The sequence below is a fragment of the Typopeltis vanoorti genome, chromosome 12, assembly GCF_054136105.1.
Source record: "Typopeltis vanoorti isolate ZY-2024b chromosome 12, IOZ_Tvanoo_1.0, whole genome shotgun sequence".
NCBI classification, from domain to species: domain Eukaryota; kingdom Metazoa; phylum Arthropoda; class Arachnida; order Uropygi; family Thelyphonidae; genus Typopeltis; species Typopeltis vanoorti.
The window spans coordinates 31,911,969-31,935,589 of NC_143560.1; the positions used below are offsets into that span (position 1 = coordinate 31,911,969).

The 23,621-nt window shown below is 34.5% G+C and overlaps 1 protein-coding gene across 2 annotated transcripts in view; it reads right to left on the bottom strand.

Annotated features, from left to right (window-relative positions):
• The window catches only part of LOC150100665 (gonadotropin-releasing hormone receptor-like), a 70,579-nt gene extending 54,825 nt beyond the window's left edge, over nt 1–15,754 (bottom strand). For both annotated transcript variants that reach the window (XM_090401737.1, XM_090401736.1), the window contains exon 1: nt 14,843–15,754. In XM_090401737.1, coding sequence (XP_090257863.1) covers nt 14,843–15,589 — 747 coding nt within the window. In that variant the 5' untranslated portion in view covers nt 15,590–15,754. The remainder of the gene's footprint in view (nt 1–14,842) is intronic.
• Nucleotides 15,755–23,621: the final 7,867 nt, after the last annotated feature.

Sequence of the window (23,621 nt, forward strand, 5' to 3'; positions counted from 1 at the left end):
TCGTGTGAGAGCTGCATCGGAGTTCGGGGTGGACATATTTCATACTGAAATGTCTCTCCGAAGAGGTTTCTGTAAGCACCGCACATTAATCCCCTCAATGCGCCCTTAGGACATTTGTAGCTTTTACTAAAAATGTAACTTAATTCGTAGAAATTTATAACATATTTTGTGTTATACTCAGCATACTAATATAATTTATTTAAGAAGCTGGTCCATAGAATCATTTCAATTTTGCTTTCACTTGGGCCAGTTATTTGGCAAATACTGTATATGTCTCATTTCTTATTTATCTGAAATCCTAAAAGAGTGCTGTGGGGTATGCTAAAAGTTAGATATTTCGTAAACTTGGAATTATGATCACCCCTCTATATCTTTCAACGGTTCATCTTCGTCCATTGTGGAATACACGACTGGGGGGTTGTTAATGCACCTTTCGTAAATTTTAAAAATGAGAAATTAAATAGATGCAATATTAAACCAAATATTTATGTGTGTGTGTGTGTGTGTGTGTGTGTGTGTGTGTGTGTGTGTGTGTGTGTGTGTACGTGCACAATCTGAATTTTGAGAAAGCCTTGATCTTTTTTGTTATTTTGATCCTTAACTGGAACAGTCAAGTATTATTTAAGAGGTTTGTGAGAACGAAGGTTTACTCTTCCATTCCCATCAGCATCCATCATGCTCTTTTTTTGTTGTTCTTTCTTCAAGTAATTTATTGTTGATAAACATTAAACCTGAAGCTATATAATAACAGAACAAGGAGATTGAGCCAGCACTGAAGTTTACGGAAGTGCCACAGGTAAGGATATTCGCAGACAGCGACAATATATGGGTCCCTACGTTGTGCTAATTTTACTCTGCTAACAAGAAAAAAAAAAGAGAAGAAAGGCATACCAAAGATACTTCAAGTTCGTATTTATATTCGCGTTGAGCGCTGCTTTTACGTATAGAATTATTTACCAAGGAGTCTTTTGAAAGCGGGGGGGGGAGTTGTAATTAAGTGTTCTCAAGGCACAGACGATGACTAAATCAGCAAATACAACATAGAGGTAGTCAAGAAATTTGCACACTCAGCGAACTTACATCTCTTTTGAACATTTTAAAACTGGGTAATACAATTCATCCGGTTTTAGAGGGAGGTTATATCAAAAGAAAACTCGAATCAAGGATCGCTTGAGGACAGCGAGATTCAGTTGTTCACATGAGAATGATACCGGAGATTGTGCAGGAGAAAGTTTCATGCTGACTAGTCCATGATAACAAATCTAATACGTAATTGTGCAACGCACTTAGATTGTAGCCAATCAATGTGCGTCTAGCTCCTATCCTATCTGGTGTGCTTATGTTGTTTGAAGAAGACTTTATAGTCAATAGCTATGGACTTCATGACTCCGAACACCTGAACAAACTCAGATAGAACAGCAGTATACTTTCTTGGCTCTAAGCGTCTGTGATTTCATCTAAGCTAATTGATTACGCGATGTTTATTTCAATTTCACGAGAACGGTACCGTACTGAAATAAAATACAAACATCTTTGATTAAATACTCTAACAGCATTACGACTATGCAGTTTAATAGATCTTTCCAGTTCGTGTACATTTTCCATCGGTTGTCTAGCAACAGTCATCAATGAATTATGTAATTCTTTCAACTTCAAGATATAATCCCCTTTATCTGTGTTAAAAATATCGACACGTTCAAGAGTGACCTCCCTCTAAACCACCAAGAATGGTGTACGTAATTTATTACATTAGATTCAATTACTTATCATAATTTTGATATACAAACTGCTTCGTTGATCTTCATTTCCAGATTTGATAAAAATCTTTACGATGTATTCCTAAATCATGCATGAAATATAAATATAAATTCAACCTGTTTTTATATTTATATTTCATGCGTGATTTAGGACAACAGTAGATCACTTAACTGATATCTCAACTAGAATTCAAACGATTCTAAGTATACATCTTCAAGAAGTTGATGTACTTGTTGTTGTACTCAATCATTCTCTAAATGGAAAAAATTCTGTATTGATCTGAAATTCTTTACTTGTTCTAAGACGTAATAACCATTTATCTGTTTTTATATACTATTCCAGCTAAAAAATGTAATCTGACCATTGCACGTTTGTTTCAGAGTTTGCATCAACCACGTGATTAAGAAGATCGGTCAAGTTTTTTTTTTTTTTTTTTGAGACATTCGCCTTTTATCCATTTCCCAACTACGCTTTATTATCACAAATGTCAACCAAACAACGCTAGATATTTGTGAATATTGCTCCTAGTGTCTTGTCTGTCATTAAAATGAACATAACCGTTTTCTGTTTACGACAGACCTCTCTAGTTATCATAAAAAGAAGCTACGCGAGACTTATGATATTTATCCTGTGTGATATTTATCTAACACCGGTTTTAAACAATTTCCTGCAAATACCATGCATGAGAATATTTTTAAATTTTGCAATTCGATGGAAACAGGTAAGAACTATTTACTGCAAACAAGTCTTCAATTTTGTTGTTGTTGGATGCGTTTCGCAACATTTTTAAGCAGCTATTAGATTCATTTTCTTATCCTACCTTACAGACGTTAGTCTGCACCCCTGAGGGTATTACTGAAATATGGCAAATGAATTAATACATAATTTGTTGATTAGATCCTTTCGGTGACATTCATTTGATGCATTGAAGTAACTCTGTTTGACAATTCAAGAAGACATCCGTGTCATTTAATTTTTATTTCCATCAGTACACTTTTATTGGCAAAATTTAATAGATTTGGATAGAATTCAGATTATATTAGATTAAATTAGAACCGATTTTTCATTTGAATGAAATAAAAACCGACATTTTATTACAAATTCTACACCCACGAAAGATTTTAATATTCCTAAGGTACATTAGTGGTAAGAGAGATAAACATACGAGGATGGTCTAAAATGTTCTCGGCCTCGACCATAGATGGCACCAGTATCGGCAAGATTTTTTTTTCTAAGTTCGTACATCTGTCATAAGCATCCATGTGAAATTGCAAGTCATTCTATCAAGTAGTTTATTTTATATAGCTGTCTAAAGCAAAAGTGTTGTCTGTATCCCTTGAAATGGATAAAATTAAGTATCGTGCGGTTATAAAATTCTTTGTAAAAGAAGGTTTAACACCGAAAGAAATTCATTCGAAGTCATAAAAGTTTATGGGCACTCTTCTCCTTCGTTTTTGACAATTAAGAAATGAGCAACCGAGTTTAAACGTGACCGTACCAGCTTTGAAGATGATCCACGTGAAAGACGTCCAAAAAGTGTAACAACACCAGCAATCAGTGATCAAGTGCACGATATGATATTGGATGAATGGCGAGTCAAAGTCCGTGAAACTGCTGAGACTATAGGCATTTCAAAAGAACGTGCAGGATATATTTTGCATGAAAAATTGCATATGAAAAACCTTTGCACAAGATGGGTGCCGCGCTTGCTCACAGCAAATCAAAGCACACTCGCGTGAAAATTTCTGAGCAGTGCTTGGTGCGTTTTAATAAGAATAAAATTGATTTTGTGCGTCGATTTATTACTATGTATGAGACTTGGATTCACCATTACACACCAGAATCTAAACAGCAGTCAAAACAGTGGACAGAAGCCGGTTGTTCAGCGCCAAAGAAGACACCGATACCTCATGGAATCGGTGTTTTGGGATGCTAAAGGCATTTAGTTTATTAATTAACTTGAAAAGGGTAAAACAATAACCGGGGAATATTATTCCGATCTTCTAACCAGACTAGATGGAAACATTCGTGAGAAAATACCCGGTTTGCAGAAGAAAAAAATCATCGTTCATTGGGACAATGCACCTGCCCAGAAAGGTGTTTTGGCAATAGTGAAATTAAGGGATCTGCACTATGAATTGTTGGAACATCCACCCTATTTCCCCAGAGTTGGCTCCCTCTGAGGCTTTTTCTTTGAATCAAGAGGTGATTGCAGCTGTAGAGGTGTATTTTGCAGATCTTACTGATAAGCACTACAGGGACGGGATAATGGCGCTGGTGCATCGCTGGAATGAATGTTTTAGTCTTAAGGGAGATTATGTTGAAAAATAAAAATAATTTTGAAATTATAAATTCGTTTTTTCATTGTTAGGCCGAGAACTTTTCAGATCCCCTTCTTATATCGGAAACCGTGCTGTAGATACAAAACGTTGAACTTCTTTAAGTCATTCAAGTTTTCTTTAAGGAAGGTGATGATATTCTGTCATGCAATAAATTAATCTTCCATTTAGAATCTCCTATGAAATTTCCCAAGTTTGATTTCATTTGGAACAATTTTGCAGTGATAACAGTAGACAAAATTGTTTATATGTGCAGAAATGCCTAAAAACAAGAAATTAAAGAGGGACATTTCATAAACGCTGTATAACGTTTACACGCTCTTTGGATGTTTGCAAAAATTCCACCACCCTATAGAGCTGTTTGAGTAACCTGTTGCATCATGGTAGGCTTATAATTCTCAGATAATTAACATATAAATAAATGATTAAATTGATTTGTTCGTAGATACATTAGGTAGCGCTTCGTTCTTCAACCTTTGACTTCTGTGTTTGTGAATTGTTTTTGTTATAACTCCCTTTTTTGTCAAAACGAACTGATGCGATAATGATGATGATGATGACGAGAGACAGAAAAGCGACCTGTTTCTCTCATCATCATCATCATCATCATCATGGCAGAACTAGGGCCTATCTTAGGACAGAACTTCATGGATTTCGCTGTAATTTGAAATTTAGGATAACTATTTGGAAAAATTTGGCAAAACAAGGATATGCAATAATTACTTAATTATTTAATTACTGGAATTTAATTTCCAGTTGAATTCATTAATTTTATTAATTTGTTCAACTTATAATGTAGATAATATGAAATAGTACACTACAGTAACTTTTAATACTCAAAGATAATACTCTATGTCAAAAGACAACCAAATGAGCTCTGACATTCTCTAACTCACCTTTAGTTAAAAAAGAAAGCCTGTTAAAAGTTCTTCGCGCCTTAGAGGAAATTCAAACGTAGCCTTTCCAAACGAATGAGAAACATTGGCCCATTATCCAATATGGCGCGCGGAAGTAGTGTAATTAATAACAATGGAAAAATAACAAAACTATTTTTAACAATAACAGATTTAAAAGTAGGAACTAAGGATGTCTTATTTTTCTACTGTTACTAATAAAACTAGAAAGGCCTTCATTAACGAGTATAGGGGTGAGGAATTTCTTCAGATGTTTGACTCTGCCATTAGTCCGAAATAATACGGACAATACCTCTTTAAAAAAAGAACTCGCACCTACTCGGTTAAAAAAGATTCTTCCTTGATTGAGTTCTTGTAGTAGAGGTCACTATAATTATCAAACAGAGAGATTGCTTTGCAAAAGTAGTTCTAAACTACAAAGACAATAAAATGCTTTGGAAAACATTTTTTTTTTGTTGATATAAACGCTACAAACGTCTCTAAAGAGTCGTCAATCGATTTGAAAATGTTGTGTCTTCGAATGAAATAAAAGAAGAAAAAAACTTTGGAAGTCTTTTTCTCTCTTTCATTCAAGACAGCGACGCTTTTAACACATTCCAATGTTTTTGCTGTTGGCAATCGAATCGTATTCGGAGTGAATACGAAGACCTCATTGACCTCTGAAATATCTTCGATTCAACGTTTCTTTAATGAAATGGTTGAGAGGAGACTAAGGACGCTCTCTGGGGATGCGATAGGAAAACAGTTTCCATTAATGTTATTGTCTGAATTTTCAGCGTCTTTTGCGACATCTGGACAAAACCAACTGCATAGTTTAACCCGAAGAAAGAGCTACAAAATGAGAAAAGATCATTGACGCACAAACATTTAAAAGTACAACAAGAAAAATGATTAAATACCAAAGGAGACGTTCTCTTTCTTTTCTTTTATTACTAAATAATAATAATAGTGCTAATTATTAATAATAAATTAAGTTAATGTAATAAATGTTGAGATGCATTTTCTTCAAAGCTGCTTGTGACGACGCTCATGGGTTTGTTTTACCTTTTTTCCCTAACTGTAAACCAGATTTTACAAGAGAAAAATATTCTACCACCCCTGTAAGACCGACCAGATAACTTACGTCCAGTTTAAAAACTCTTATTGAAGATTATTTTCTTACTAAATGGTGGATTTCAAATTCACGTCTGTCCAACCAAAATGCATTGTCGATATCAACAGGTTCATCAATTTTTTTCTTTTATTTATCCTTTATTCTTCCTTCAGATAAACGATATAAACTATATACGTCTTTTTAAATAACCATATTTCTATAAGAGTATAACTACGAAGATTCCCCACCCAAAATGTTGAAAATGGTGAAAACAGCTTTGTTTCAAAAGCTCTTACTCATCTTCTTCACGACAGTTCCATCTGATTACCGGATTTTTTAGAGTAAAGCATAATAGCAGAGGATAGTGTTAAATGCATTCTGATTTATTAAGCGAAATCCTCACTGTACGCCATTATCCAAATAGAATTTTGTCAAGAATAAGTTAAAAGATCCTTCCGGTTTACATAAGTGTCTTTTCAAAGGTTTCGTGGTGGCACTGAAATTAAGTGATACAAGTTTTATAAATTAACTCCGGAGTTGAAGACGTTGGTATCTGTAGATAACAGTGCTGCAAAGTTAATTGAGTTTACTTCAGCTAATTGACAGATAAAACCGATAGGATAAAATATCTGTTTTGTCTGTATATGATATCGATGCATGTGATTGATCACAGAAATAACTGCAGATAAATTCATGATACTAAGATGTTCACCACTTCTCTGATTGTGCCACTCAACGCAGTTTAGATTGTCCTCTAATTCTATTGATTTTTATATAGTTTGATATGTTGACTATGAATAAGCAATTATGTTTACGCATTATCCGCCATTTTTTCCCCAAAAATTAGATTATCACTGCTAAAATTGTCAATAAACAGCCGTTATATTAGTAATGGTGGATCTTATAGAAGATTTTTTGTAGGAATTTTGATACTGTTTTTAAACAGTATGGAAATTTTATATGGCCTGTTGCAGCTTCCATCCACTACCTCAAACTTTTTTATTAACTAGTAGATTATTGACCATCATATATTAACGAGTCGGCACTCATTGATATTCAAGTAACGAATTGTGGTCTTGCAATCAATATTGTCTCAGCATCGTAAATTGCACATCTATCAGTGACATAGGAAAACTGATTGCTTAGACACCCTCGTTTAAAAGTAGCCAATTGTAAACTGCATAAGCTGAGTTTTGCGTTGAGCATGCGCAATGAATAAAGATATCTCATCCTAAAAGAAAGAAGTTATATCAAAAGCATATTAACAGCCAATATTTTAATAAAATACATCAAATATTCATATTTATCAGTCAGATAAAGAATATATGCTTAGTGGATTTACCTATTCGAACCTTCTAGTTATTCAAACACTAATTTGAATTATAATACTTAGAAATGTAATACTCATCAATCAAGAATCAATACTCATCTGCTTTCAGTGATTCAATCCCAAAATAGAGTTACTCGATCGGAAGATTAATTAAATCGATGTAACTGTTGTAACATGAAATTGCCAGTTAGATCGATGTCTCTGATTATGATCACAAACCTAAACAAATAATTAGTATGCATACGATGACAAGTTAATTAGATATTCAGAGTTCACAACGTTTAATCTATTAGATCAATTCAGCATGGAAATTTCCCGACTAATAAGCAGCGGATGCATTTTTATTCACGAGGCATTCTTATTTCTCTACTATAAAATAATCTTACACAATATAACTGAGTAACACTAAATCTGTGCAAGATTATTTTAGCTACTCCCACCATCGAAGATATAAATGTATTAGTGCAGTTAGTACGGGATTCACATAATCGTAAGACCCTCCGAAAAAAAAAAAAAAGATTTAATGTCAGTCTTCGTCCTTCTACAGTACTGTAAATTCTTTAGGGTTCTAAATTTACAGAGGTTGTAAACGTATAACAGTTTCTGTAAAATCACTACTCGATAGCACTGGGGGTACTCTTCTCATTCAATGGGAACATGCGTCCGCTCACTGCAAAAGATTTGTGGATTGAATCCATCTAAGACGCCAGCAACAATTCTAAAAGCTCATACAATAGTAATCGAGTTTTACTTTCAGGATATTTTTTCTGCCAAAGTGATAGCGATGAAGTGTGTGTGTGTGTGTGTGTGTGTGAGAGAGAGAGAGAGAGAGAGAGAGAGAATTTTCTCCAATTATACTGGTCTTCAAATAAGAAGTCAATACATTATCAGCTATTCATTTATCCGATTTATCAAACCACCTGAGGAGTGCCATAAGCACTTAACTGCGCGTAAGTGTGGACACGATGATATTTACTACTGCTAATAGTTTTCTGTTAAATGGACAAGCAAACTTTTTTACGATCGATTTTGTTTGATGCAACTAATCGCCTTAAATGTGTTGTTTTAATGTTAATTAGGCTCATTTCATACGTTACTAAGATCAACAAAATATTGTCATGGATGCCATTTAAGCGTGAAAAGATAATTAACAAAACTTTTCTAAGAGAAAAAACTTATCATTATTTCACGTAAATGGCCATTAAGTTAAGCCTCATACAAAATTAAAATTAGTTTTACACAAGTCTTAAATCCTGTTTTGTTTTCTGCGGCGTGCAAGTGGCTCAACTCATTATAACTTTAATGTGAAATGGAAAGCAAAACTTGTTGAAGCATACATTTTAATAATTACGGCGTAAATTTGAATAATATGCTGTCACAATCTTTGAAAACTCTCATAAATTTTAAAGTATTATGAACAACACACAAGCGCGCACTACATTGATTATATTTGCAATTGATTGAAGATAAATATATTATTATTTCATGCTATACCAGGCACGAGTGATTCACAATTGTTGATGACATAATTGCTATTTCACGTGAACATTGTTAAAATATTTAACAGGAAGTTGATGTTTGAATAAGATTACAAATTACGTTCACGCTTATGATCATGCTTACAAATGCAAACTGAGTGAAAGATTAATATAAGCTGAGCTTTTTTTTTTCATTTTCATTGTTTTTAAATTGCATTTTAATTGCAACAATAATAATAATCGAGTTTCATTGTTTTAAATGTTGGTCTTAACTCACTTTTTCTCCTATTAATTATCAATAATCCTTTCTAATACCTCAGTGTCCTAAACAAATATATTTGAGGAACTTCTTTTCTGTAAACAGAACAAGAGAAACATAGTCTACTCGACTGAGAGATGTCAGTAACCTTGCGTGCTACATGTTGCTCAAATGACGTCACAGTGATAGACAAAGTACTTCCAGGTATTCGTTAGTCACCTGAAACGTGCGATTGATGTGCACCAATATTTCCACCCGATAAACACAGTTCTATGGCTCGCGTGTTTGGTGGTTATCGACATTAAAAGGATATTCCACCTCTTCAGTAGACTACAGAAACATCCACTGGTCTGTCCATCGATTTTTTTTTCCCTTTGTGGATTGATTCCTTATTTTTATTTTCCTTTTATATCATAGCTCATAGAATAGTAGTACTTGGGAACCGGTAGACGAGCTTGGTTGTTTACAAGAGCAATTGGCGAGAGTATTGTGTCCGTCAATTATGGGTATGTATCTTTGAGTTGTGTTTTTTTTTTTTTTTCTCTCTTATGTTACTTTACTTCGCCTTTCATCCCTTACTTCAAGGGCGAAGTAAAGGATGAGACATTACATACAGCAGTTTTGTCTGTAAACATTCAGAGGGTTATTTCTAAGACAACAGTGCTACGTTTGCGAAACAAATATTCTTTCTTCTTTATCTGAAGGTCTGGTGGATAACTAGGCTTGGAGTTTACTCCAATATAAACATTTAGGGAATAAAATGGAAGTACCTATTCGACAATATGACTCAATTAACGTTAGTATGCAATACAAACAAGACCATAGCGTTGATGCACATAAAAATAAAGGGCCTCGATTCATCATTAAAATATTTTGTAGACTGAACCATGGCGTTTCAGAGATGTCATTAACTCCAAGCTCTATTCAGTATAAAACACCACGCTTGAAACAGAGTAAGTGAATTGATAACATTAAGTATATTTTAATAAATTAATCATTAACAATTATTTCATTAAATAAACAATATTATATTTACCATCGTTGATTTAATTAAACTTGCCTATTAAATCATATATATTTAAAGAAGAAATGAAAGATATTTTAAAAATAATTACTGAAATAATTGGCGAATGCACATATGGTATTAATCTGGGATAACTATTGTAAATGATTAATAAAACAGCACCTATTTAAGAACAGAGAAACGTCAACTATTAATCATAAATATTCCCTCGAAATAGGAGATTTAGATATTTTAAACCACAGATTAGTTTACATTTATTCTTAATTAAGAATATGTCTGTATCTCCTAACAGATTTTCTGCCTAAGAGATACTTGGCTTTAATTACACGCTTTTCATAGCACATTTGTGACAACTATTAAAATATGACGTCATGGCAATAGATTTTGAAGTAATCTTACGCAACAATCTCTGTTGTTCGTGGTAAGATATAAATACAACAATGGAAACGTTAAATGCGTACTACACAGGTCAAGTTTCATAGAGTTGGTTATTTAAGCTATCATCAATTAACTAACATTAAATATTAACGAAAAGTTTAGGAAGATTTCTCGAATTATATTTCATGAAAATGTGTTGAACGAGTAGGTTGCACTGGTCTGGTTATTCTGGTAAACAATGAGATGATAAGAGGCCACAATGGCGTCTAACGTAATAAGATGTGGGACGGCTTTTCGCTGTTCTGCAGCAATCCTACGGGGCATACTTTCCAAAAGCGCGCGACAGCAATCAATGGGAATGTTGGACCATATTTCCTGTACGGTAATGAGGTTGTGGTGGTGGACTGTTCTGGGGCGGACATCCATTGACCTCATCCGATGCATCAGTTCATAAGAGAGATACTCAATAGGAATGAGATCGGGGCTCTGTGGAAGCCAGTCAAGTGCGGTGACATTCTTGTCCACAAACATTCATGTGCACTGCGTCATCAGCCTTATGACGCAGTGCATGATGGTCCAATTTGTCAACAATTGCCGAAGAGAAAGGCCTGTAACATGGCATCCTATCGCAACCCCTCTTTCAAAGTCCTTTAGTTCCCTTCCCATTTCGTCCGGACAAAGTTGAACTGACTCGAGAGCATCCGACTTCTCCAGTGACTAAGGAGTCAGTTCACTAAGCTGCGTATGAAGTGGCTTGTAAATGAAGCACAAACCAATAAACTTGTTTCCAAAATATGGAAAATTATGATCAGTATTGTGGTTTCTAGCAGTAATTATCACAATCCCTCGAAATAATCTTCTTGTCCTTGTGCTAAATTTCATCAAAATTGATCGTGCGATTTTAGCAACGAAAGGGTGGTGCATAGAAGAGTATTGCTTTAAGGCGCTCTCACTCTTTTCGGGAAAATAACGCCCACATATTAAATTCTATAAACTAACTACGTAACATTCAACACCTACTTGAGGGAAAATAATGACAATAAGGCCTGTGGAAATTGTGTTTGCATCTCCACCGCTAGGCCACCCGAAGAGAGCCTGTTCAATTCTACTCAGGGACTAGAGGAACTTTTTCTAATTTTATTCGACACCGACTCCCGGAATTCGTCGTTCTCTCGCACTGCCAAAAAGTATTTTCTGTCCAAAATAGGGGTTTTTCATTCCGTTAATTAAAGAGAATCAACTATAGAACTCACGATTTCAGACAGTAATATATTGTTATAATCCGTAATATATTTATATATCGTTATAAGTAATATATATTGTTGTAATCCATAACCCTAATATATATATTAGGGTTACGGATCATGAGATGGCGGCAGGTGTCTGCCGTATCTTCACCTGATGGCGTTGAAATCATTGATAGGTTAGGCCAGCTGTCTCTGATTGTCTAAAGGTGGAATTTAACTTTCTCTCGGTCTCCAAGAACAGCTACAGCTTCGCCTACTCCCTGGAGAATAAAAGCCGTTTGCCAGTAGCGATGATGATGAAATTTATTCATTTTAGAATCGCAATGCTTACATCAGTCACCCATGAAGAGGGTTTGGTTGACGAAGTCTGATTACTTTAAAAACGCTTATGTATTAAAAGCAAACTGTAGTTCTTCACTCCATTCTTTAGCATACAAAGCAGCTGCTCTGTATCTGTCTTTCTTTATTATACTTCATAATTAAAAATTCCGAGAAGCATTGAGGATAAAGAAATATTAAAAAGAAAAAATTAATTTCGTACAATAGAAACTCTAGCGCTCATTAGTACAACAAAATGGGAAAACCATTACCTATCTAAATCGATGCCATACAAATAGATCCGAAGGCAAATAAACAAGGATATAAATTCAAAACAACTCCTCCGATAACATAAATATTTTAAACACAGACACAGATCCATTACACGTGGCACACGATATGCCATTTCATAACCAATGAACGAACGAGGTTAACATTAGAAAATTACACATCATTGTTGAAATTTACAATGAAATTAAATGCATAAAATATCTTTATGTTTTTCTTTATGTAAGGAAATGAATCATATCGGAAATTAGCAATCGTTTGATTCGACTTTAAACAATGCTTTACTATTCCATTGTTAAAAATGGAGGTTGATCAAAACATTTCCTGACTCAGCGCCAGATGACTGCCTCTTGCTGGTCATAAATTGGCCAATAGAAGACATTTTCATCGTAACATCACAACAGCATTTTTTTATGTTTTCGTTTTTTTTTTTATTTCACTTTCTTTATCTTTATAATACTAGACCTCGTTCCCAAATGTGCTGAAAAACTTAAAAATAAATTTAGTAACAGTAAAACTATTATACCGCTGTTCTTGATATTTCGGATCCGAGACCTTATTAATCGTAAGAAATATACCTAGACAATCCCTATCTATTTTTAACAGCAGAGTCTGTACTACTTATTGATCCGTAGATCACACCGTCTCTTTTGAGAAGCATTCGCCAAAGATATCCTCGGGTCTTATCCAATGTTGAATCAGCGGTTTTCTATTTTCATATACAAAAGTCTGGCAACACAATGCATGTTTGTGTACATAATTTGCTGTATCTATTCCCCATGTTTCTCGACTCTCTCTTTAGTTGAATTTTCTTATTTGTGCCAACTATTCTTAACTGATTTTTGTTTTATGATATTCATTATACAGTGCTGTTTCCATATACCATAATTTGTCATTATAATTAGCAGCAATACTAAAGAGCATTCAGATGAAAATATATTTTACATTGTGTAAAAATGTTATCTGATTTAAATCATAAATACTTAATAGTTATAGTCGCTACGAAACTTAGTAAAATATGAAAAAAAAAACCTCAAACATATAATTTAGATAAAATCTATAACGATCAATTTCTTACTGGTATTTTAATGATTTATATGTTGAAAAATACTATTTTAAAATTCATTGTTAGATTAACAATGGACGTATTCATGATGTAGAATCAATTGTTGTATGAAATTGTCAGAAATGCATGTTGCACTGTGATGAGTACGTACATTGTTAAGTAATCAAACAATGGATTTTAAAATATGGAAAACGAGTATTGTTTAAAATATAATTTCATAAAAAATAACAATGAGAAATTAATGAATAACTTAACAAGATTGCAAGTTTTTTTAATAAAAAGACTTCATAAAATTGTAAGTTTTTAATAAAATAATAAGATTATAATAAGAAAATATTATAATATTATTTTTAAAAATAATAAGACTTTTAAAAATTCAAAATTATATTCTTATATTCTTTACGATTATCTTTGTAATATTAAATATTAATATTCAAGACATTGAATGACTCTTCCTACGCAGACACCTCTGCAAGTCGCATCATTCAACCAATGCCAGCCAATTGGGAATGTTTATATTATATTATAAAATGAGTATTACAGGATTTGAAAACATTCAGTCCAATAGGACTGAAGGGATTTTTTTTTTTTTTTTTTTTTTTTTTAAGCTGGTTGCATCCTGAGAATGCAGTTTACAAGTCGTCAAGTTCAACCATTTTCTACACACTTTAGCAAAATTGTAATGTCACTGTTGAAAACATTTTAGCAGCCTGGGCGGGCACGACCGATTTCCACCAACTATTTGTCACTGTAAAAGTAAAAATGTAAGTAATATTGAAAAAAAAAAAAATCACGTGTAAATGAAAAGGGCGCCAAGCACAGATAAAGCGCGGGAAAGAAGCAACAATCATGAAGTGGCTACTTGGTTGCTATTGTTGGTCTTTTAATTGTTTAGAACATACATTATCCTCTGAAATACAAACAATATCATAACCAGCAGCAATAATAATAATAATCATGATAATGCACCTTATTAGTAAAAAAATAATCTCGTAATCGTATTTTTTTCGAAATATTAGCAATCCTCTTGCTTTCTCATATTAGCTCATTTTACTTATTCCATGTTTTTATGATTCTACCAAACCATAATAAATTACAAATGGTAATTTATTAACTATGAAATGTTAATTTCATAGTTAACAACTATGGATGTTAATAAGTATGGTAATTAACTATGAAACGTCTCCACGAAATCAATAATAATAAGATGACTTCGATTTCTCTAAAGCGGTATAAATTTTTTACCAATTTATGCCATCACATCCATTTTTAGCTAATATATATATATACTTATCATGGGTCGATTGCAAAATATGTTACCAATCAACCAGATCATAGAAAGTGGCTTACCTGAGGCAAACTGAAGAGACAGCTGAGAATCCACACAATAACAATAAATTTTTGTACCCTACGTTTAGCATTGGCTCGTCTCATTGGGAAACGAACTGCAGAAAATCGGTCAAAGCCGATAATGACTAGAATAAAAGTAGACAGGTAGAGAGCGAACATCTGCATGAATTTTATAATTTTGCACATCGCATTTCCGGCCAGCCATTGGACCGTATACGTCCAGGCAGCTTCAGCTATTAAGCAAAAACAGGTGACAAATAAATCCGCAATGGCTAGTTGGGCAATCAGCAGGTAAATAGTAGAACGACGCTGTTTGTGCGTGCGGTAGATGGACACCAAGATAGCCACGTTTCCGAGCAGAGAGACTAGAGCGATCAGAGACAGGGTCACCACACGGACCATCGTCGACGGAGCGAACTGCGGAGCGTGTAGCAACTGTTGACAGTTTTCGCTTTCGTTGCCCTTCGCGTCGCCGACACTGTCGTCCTGAGTCAGCATGTTATTCGCGGTGGGCATCGCCTCGGGTCCGGCGCACGACGAATTTCCATCGTCGGCGGTCGAACTCGGAGGAATCGTCGTCGGTTCCAAGCCCGGTTGGTCGTCGTCCTCTTCTTCTTCCGTTTCTATTAAGGTCTGTTTCCGGTTCGCAATGGAGTTCAGGATGCCGCTCGTGCCCGCCACGACGGCCAGAACTACGAACACCTGCAATTCACGTGCGTGCTTTGCCCGGTGAACCATTGTTGACATCAAGGGGTAGAAAAACACGCGCGCGAACGAGCCGTCGATTTTTTTCTCATTTTGACACTTTCCACGTAACGTTTTAATGTCGGAGCACTAATGTCGATCTCCGGGTGGCAATCGTAACAGGAATGCGGCATCCAAGGCCTAGCCCGAACAATGTTTCCACCTCTGCTACTACTTCTGTTCGCTTTGCACTGCAATACCCTTCGAGAACAACCAGGTTTCTCGAAGTTCCTCAAAGTTGTGATGGTGTAGCAGAGCGCCATCTAACGGCTCTTGCGCGAAAAGCGTAGGACGCCTACGAAACTTTATGAGAATCGATTAATGGAAGTGTGCACGCCGAAACGAAATGATTTCACATGTCAGAGAAATGTTAGCTGTGCTTCCACTTTAAGATGCCGAATTTCTGTGAATGCGATTTCTTTGAAGCAGTCTATTCAAACCAAATTTGTAAACATGCTTGTCTTTTATTCATTATTTTTAAGTAAACCAGAAAGCATTAGCATAGAAACAATTAAAAAAATAAAGAAATTAAAAATAAATATTTATAGACATTTATGTATGAAACAAATCCTTCGCAATCAGCATCATTGTATATGAATAAACGCAATTCCTCCTCCATTTTCCCCTTTAAACAGCTGCTTTCAGAAATTCCACACGTACTCCGTAGTAAATGGTCGATGTATTTTATCAATGATATTCGAAATCTTGTCGATTTTTTCCCCCAGAATATTATAAGATATAAGACGAAGCAAAGCGACTCTAAGGTGCTATTTGCCATCTGCTATACGACAATTGCATCCCTTTACCATTCTACTTAATTGCATGTGGTAACTGTTACTTTCAACGCTTCCATATATATTAAAAAAACTGTCAAGAAATAGTTAGCGCCTACACTTGTGCGTAGGAATGCTTATTAATTAATGTGGGTAGACTTCTTGGGGGTTTCATGTTTGTGCGAAAGATACGTTATTATTCCTTATCCACTGACTTTTCTATTCAGAACTTAAAAATAAACTTCTAATCTGTTTAAAAATATCAAATATAAAATATTTTCCATTTCTGAAACTTTCTCTTAACCTTTACTTCTAAAATCTTAAAGTTTTGTTTTTAAAATTATTATTTTTATCTTTTAAAATATATCCGTCGACTATTTGATATCCTTTAAATTCATACTATTCATTCTATTCTTTAAATCAAACTATTCTTTAATTATTTGTACTTTTATTTTATAATTTATCCTTTAATAAATTCATCCTTTAATTATTTGTCCTTCTATTTTATAATTTATCCTTTAATAAATGTATCCTTTAATTATTTATCCTTTTATTTTATAATTTATCCTTTAAGTATTTGTCCTTTTATTTTATAATCTATCCTTTAATAAATTTATCCTTTAATTATTTTGTCCTTTTATTTTATAATTTATCCTTTAATAAATTCATCCTTTAATTATTTATCCTTTTATTTTATAATTTATCCTTTAATAAATTCATCCTTTTATTTTATAATCTATCCTTTAATAAATTTATCCTTTAATTATTTTGTCCTTTTATTTTATAATTTATCCTTTAATAAATTCATCTCCAGTAATAGTTTATCACACCCTAAATAAAATTGCTTCTATAAACATTATCCTTAAATACTTTATTCAAATGGATGAAACCTTGGAATTCAAATTTGATAGAAATCAGTGTCGAAATCAATCCCCCGAAATGCTCTAAATAGTCTGTTATAAGTTCTTTGAATATTAACATTACATGGACCTCTTGTTAGAAAGATATCATTATTAACTGTCACAACCTGGATTAAAAACATAATCTTTATGTCATTCATCAGCACTAACAACCACATTTGAAAAAATATTAGTTGTTTGCTATAGCAGTTATGGATTCTTGAAAATCTGGTAATTCGATCTCTCTAAAACACACAAACAAAATAAGTACGATTGATGAAAGAAGGTAGATTTAAAACAAAAATCAGCCAACACCTTTTATTCACTTATAGAGAGTATTATTCTTTATATTATTATATTTACATTAATAAGCGAATATGCGAGGCCTTTAAACCCTACGTAGCTGTTTTGGAGAGTGAGTGGGAAGTTCCATCTCCACCGGTAGCCAATCAGAGATAGCTGGCACTTGTTTATCACTAATTATAGGCGGCCACCGATGAAGAGATAGACAAATAAGTGCTATCATCTCTTGGTACCCAACACTAACAGGATATGTTACTGTCTGAAATACTGTGGGTTCTATGGTCGATTTTCTTGAGGTTATGGGACGAAAAACCTGAGTTGCCTGTGCCAGGGATCGACTAACTCGGGAACCAGTCGAAGATAGGCTAAGAAGGAGTTCCTCCACTTGGCGACTAGACTTGAACTTCGGGTTCTCTAGCACAGATGATACAAGTGTCATTTCTTCTGAGCTCTGCAGGCCTTGTAGAATTTCTATTAATATCTAATTATCAGAGCAACACGATTGGGTCAGCAGATATCTCTGTTAATGGTAGATTATACACACACACACACACACACACACTGCTTATTATGAAGTCAATGGACACCAGAACACACAGCCGTGGCGTTCACCTTAATAAGATATAAGACCTCCTTTTGCTGTAAAGATTGCAACAATCCTATGGAGAATACTTTCCACAAACATAGGATAACGATCAATTGGAACTTTGGTCCATTCTTCCTGTAGGCATGTAATGAGGTCTTGGACCGTTGTGGTGCGGACGTCCATTGACCTCACCGGACGCTTTAGTTCATCCCACACATGTTCAGTAGAGGTTGAGATCAGGGCTCTGTGGAGAGAAGTCAAGTGTGGTGACGTTCATCTCTACAAACCACGCAGTTACAGCAGCCTTATGAGACGGTGCATTGTCTTGCTAAAAGAGTCAATGGTCAGTTCAGTAGAAATGCCACAAAGTAGGAAGCATCGCATTGTCCCGAATGCTCAGAAGCATCTATAAGTTCTTGACACCAGAAACAGAGATCCGAAACCAAACCAGGAAAAAGAGGATTATACTACCACACCACCACCTCCGAGTTTCATAGTTGGGGTTACGTATTCTGCTAACAGAGTTCAACCGGCATCCTCCACACCCACACCTGTCCATCTCTTCGGTAGAAGGTTTAGCGTGATTTATAGCTCCACAATACAGCTTTCTAAGCTTCCAATGTACACGCTCTTTGCACCATTGAAGACGACGCTGCATGTTGGTTCGGATAATGTGAGGCTCGCATGTCGGGGTCCTACCATGGAAGCCCATGTTGTGAGCCTCGGTTATGTATGTTTTTTTGTGCAGATTCGTGTTTCATGTTGATGGTTCGGGTAATGTGGGATTGCATATTGCTGTCCTACCATGGAAACGCATGTTTTTTTTTTAATGTCCGTAAATCTGCATTTAATATGTTGGCCGATGAATGGAGGTTTTTACATAATATCCTTCGTAGCACCCTGGGGTCAGGTTCGGTAATTGTGATAAGTTTTCCACCGCAGGTAACACCCATTGACTTCCTGCGCTTCCATTTCAGTAACGTATCACTGATTATTAACCTAGAATGGCCTGATTTGTTAACAATTTGCAGAATAGATAGGCCTGTAAACATGGCATCCTATCACAATGTCTGTTTCAAACTCCGTCAGTTGCTGCAAACACGTGACTCGCTATATTGCACGTTGCGCGTTCCCATTGACTTCTTCCCAACCATTCAACACTTAGAAGAACCGCTAAAAAAAATCAAAGCGTTTAATTGAATGTATTGGAATAACATACACACATACACGCGCGCGCGCGCAGAATCAAATAAAAAAAAAAATCTGGTAACATGCGAAGACTAATTTTCAATCAATCTACATCACGAAGACGTTCAGAAGAAAAAAAAATTTTTTTTTAAATATTTCACAAACTGCAAACTACTTCTGAAGTGATTTATACTGTAATACGACATGAGTCGTGTCTACACTTCAAGGGGGAAAAAAAACCTTTAATCTTACGATCATTAGGGAGAAAACTCGAAACTCAAGACTTTCTGTTACTTCTTATTTTTCAAATTTAAAACATCTCTTTGAAAGTTGAAAGGACTGTAAAAGACTCGCATGACGTCCTTTGTATTTTTGCTCAACAGTAGAACACGTCTTCAAAATGTAAAGTCAAATCAATTTTTATAGGAATTCTACAATGTTGTAGAAGTGTAAATTCACGGGGTTGGTTTACTTATTGACTGTACTTAATTAAAAATTGCAAATTTTGCTCAATTTGCCTTTATTTTATATATCAACTATAAAAACTGTCGTTAGTGTTATGATATTAAAGGCTGAGTACGTTTGAACAATTTTCTTAAAACTTTTGTAGTCAAAATATTAAATAAAAAATTACAAGAATATCTATTTCATGCACAACACATAGAAAACTTTTCAGAATGCAGTAATAAAACCAGAAACACAGCTGTGGACAATACTAATCTGTTGGTAATTACATGAGCAAAACAATGAAAAATGCTCACGTGGAACGTGAGCATGAAGTTCGTATTTAATTAGACTCTTAGGAAAGAATTCAGAAAATTTAACAGATTTTCGGACAGTAAATATTTACTGCGTTGATTTCTTTATAGGTACATTAAAAAAAAAAATTTTTTAATGTCCAGAACGAGTAAACACAGAGTGAATTTTATGTTACGATAATTGCCACTTAATTAAAAATTAAGATGAACGTAAAATACTCCCAAGTTGCTAATTTACATGCAATTGTAAACTTAATAGCACGCGAAATGCGAAAGATGCAGTTTGGTGTGGAATTCTTTTTACGTATTAATTGAAATTTGCATGATGTTGAATCACCCATACGAATGTAATTGACCATATCTTTCTAATAATAATAATTCCTTTTACGAAACAAGAAGAAAATTACATAATAATAAGTTTTATTTTTCATTATTCTTACTCAATTTTCTTAGTTATTAAAAACAGTCGCCAATTATGGCTAATGATATAGCCTGTTTTATCCTTATTCTGTAATAAAAGCTGATTGGTTTTATATCAGTCCCTTGTGTTTATCAATACGTGTGTTCTTCGGCTGGTTTGTCTGTTTCAATGGAGTAAAACCCCAAAAGAAGGGAAACAGCTGCCAGTGTATAAGTCAGGCTAAATGACTCAGTTGAAAATTCCTTACAAAGTTTTCCTCGTAGTTTATTGGGATTAGAAAACCAACTTGTTTCTGTAGATACAAGCCATTCCGACTACGCTACGAAGGCACTGAAACACGTCTTTCATGTGTTTTCTTTGAATGTTTATGGACATTTAAAGAGTTTAAAGTATGAGTGCAGATTGTAGAGAAATATTTTTATTGATTCCCATAAGACCGTGGTTAGACGATTTTTTTTTCCTATTTAATTCATTTTTATTTAACTTATGTAACTTTTAGTGGATTAAACTAATTAAATAAAACATAACAAACATATTCACAGTAACCTTCCCCTTGAAATTCAAAAATATCGATATTTTAATAAAGAAACCACATTTCTATCCAATCAAATGCGTTGCATGCAGCGTCCGCACTTCACAATAAGAAGACTTACGAGGGGAAGAAGTCATTCTGTCCTCCATTTGTCAACAGCGCACATTTACTTTACTTTTTTTTTTTTTTTTATATGAGCGAAGGTATAGGTCAACGGAAAAAGCCCACTCACAGTACACGCGCGCGCGCGCGCACACACACACACACACACACACACATATTGAAACGAAATCAAGTCCGTGCAACAGAATAACAGTTTCAGAAAGTTAGTTTCTTGCTTGAAGATATTTATTTGTTTGACTCGGTTCCGATCAATGTCCACAACGAGTTCTTGTTCACTGACGTTGGTTGCTAACTGTGAATTTACGACTGGGAGAATGGTTAAGGTTAAAGAATAAGAATTCGGTGCGGATGAAATATACAGGTTTCACAGATTGGGAATTTCGTTGCGTTCTCTTTGATGTTTAATAAAAGTGCCGGTGGTTGTAGCAAAAAAAAAAAAAAAAAACTTGACTCACTGATAGGCGTCAACTTAATATAAAACGAATCGAACATCATAAATGGATAAAATCATCAAAACGTGAGTAAAATGAAATTCCAAATATTCCTTCCAAAACCATGCATTGATTCGCATTTTCGTGTTGGGTAGCCACGATTATTTATTTCTTGAAGTCAGCTTTTAAGTACGATTTTTGATATGTGGAAGATACGACAAATGTTAGATTATAACGTCAAAGAAAGGTCTAGCTCTTCTTCTTTCCTTCCTTTTCTCCTTTCATTTTTTTTCTTTCCGTACTTGTTTAAAACTATTCTTGTTATTATTGCACGCATTCTATTCAATACAAAATAAATATAATAACAATGAATGCCAAAAATTTATAAAACTCTCTACGTATACTAATACATAACTATAGTACATGCGTGTACAACTCTTTTATGAAATTTATTTTTCCACCACCCGAGAACTCTGCTCTACGGACCAACCATGGAACTTTTCCACTTCAGGCCTCCAATAATCTATGCGCTGTCTCACATTGAGCGATGAAATCCGTCTCTCGCATAATGACATTCATAAATATAACGCAGAATTCGAACCCCCGGTCTATTGGTAGGTCTGATATATTCACCACTCGCAGAACTAAGGAAGGAATGCGCGTGCTATGAAACCTCAAAGGATGTTTCGTGATATTGCATCCTTAACAGATGCATCTCCGAAGAATCCGTTTTGTCTTTTTATTAGTGGTTTAAGTGAAAGGTCTACTAATTTGACTGTGAGGAGACGGAAACAGTGATGTCTGACTAGTGAAATATTTCAGCAGTGATACAAGCCGATAAGGACCTTTGGAAGATCTTTTTTTTTAAAAAAAAAAAAAATTTACCAAATACAATACCAAAGGAACTTCATGCTGGAGGTTGCTTTTTTCTTGTATACAATCAATATAGTTGTAAAAGTGTGTGCGTGTGTGGGGGGGGGAACTTCTTCAAAGATATTGTCATATTTTAAAGGTGCCGATCCAAGTGACAAAGAATTTTTAATAGCTGCTAAAGAAGCAACTTTTGCAATTCATGTTGCTATTCACAATCTCAGCTTTAAGTCTGCCGATTGTTCATCTAAATTGATATCAAAGACTTTTGAAACAAAGTTGAGACTGGATGGAACAAAATTGTTAATGTGATTGAGCCACTGTTGTTTTAACAACTTTGTGAAGATTTAAACAAAACAAATTTTGTGACGATATCAGTTGATTCTTCCAACAGGAAAGAAATTAAAACTGTGCCATGTGTTGTGCGGTATTTTGCACCAGATTGTGGAGTAAAAGTTAAACTTTTAGACTTTCAATCAGTTCCCCGTGAAATTGCAGAAATACTGACAAATATTTAATGTCAGTTATGAAAATTCATAATATAACAAAAAAAATTATTGGATTTTGTGGAGATAACTGCAATACCAATCTTAGGGGTGTAAAACGGAGAGGAGAAAACAATATTTACAGTCGATTGAAGAAGGAACTAGGAAAAAATATTGTGGGCATTGATTGCGGTGCCCACATTTCACAACTGTCTTCAAACTGCAGTTGATGTTCTACCTATTGAAATAGAAGCTTTAGTAGTCAAAATTTATAAATATTTCCACATTTATACGGTTCGAGTCACCCAACTAAACGCGTTCTGTGAATTTGTAGATGTAGAGTATAAAAAGGTTCTTCAACAAGGCCATACCCGTTTTCTTTCGCTACTTCCAGCTATTGACAGAATACTTGAAATCTATGAGGGACTGAAATTATATTTTATTTCGCAAGAACACTGTCCGGTGATGATTATGGTGAAGTGTATTTGTGGTTTGTGCACGGGCAACTCAAATTGTTTAACAAATCTATCTTGATTATGGAAAGTACAAAAGCGAGTGCAACAGATATTGTCATTGAACTTCGAAAATTAAAAACAAATCTTGAGGAAAGGCGTGATAATAAAGTTATACCTCAAGAAGCAAAAACGCTTCTTGAGGTATAACTTT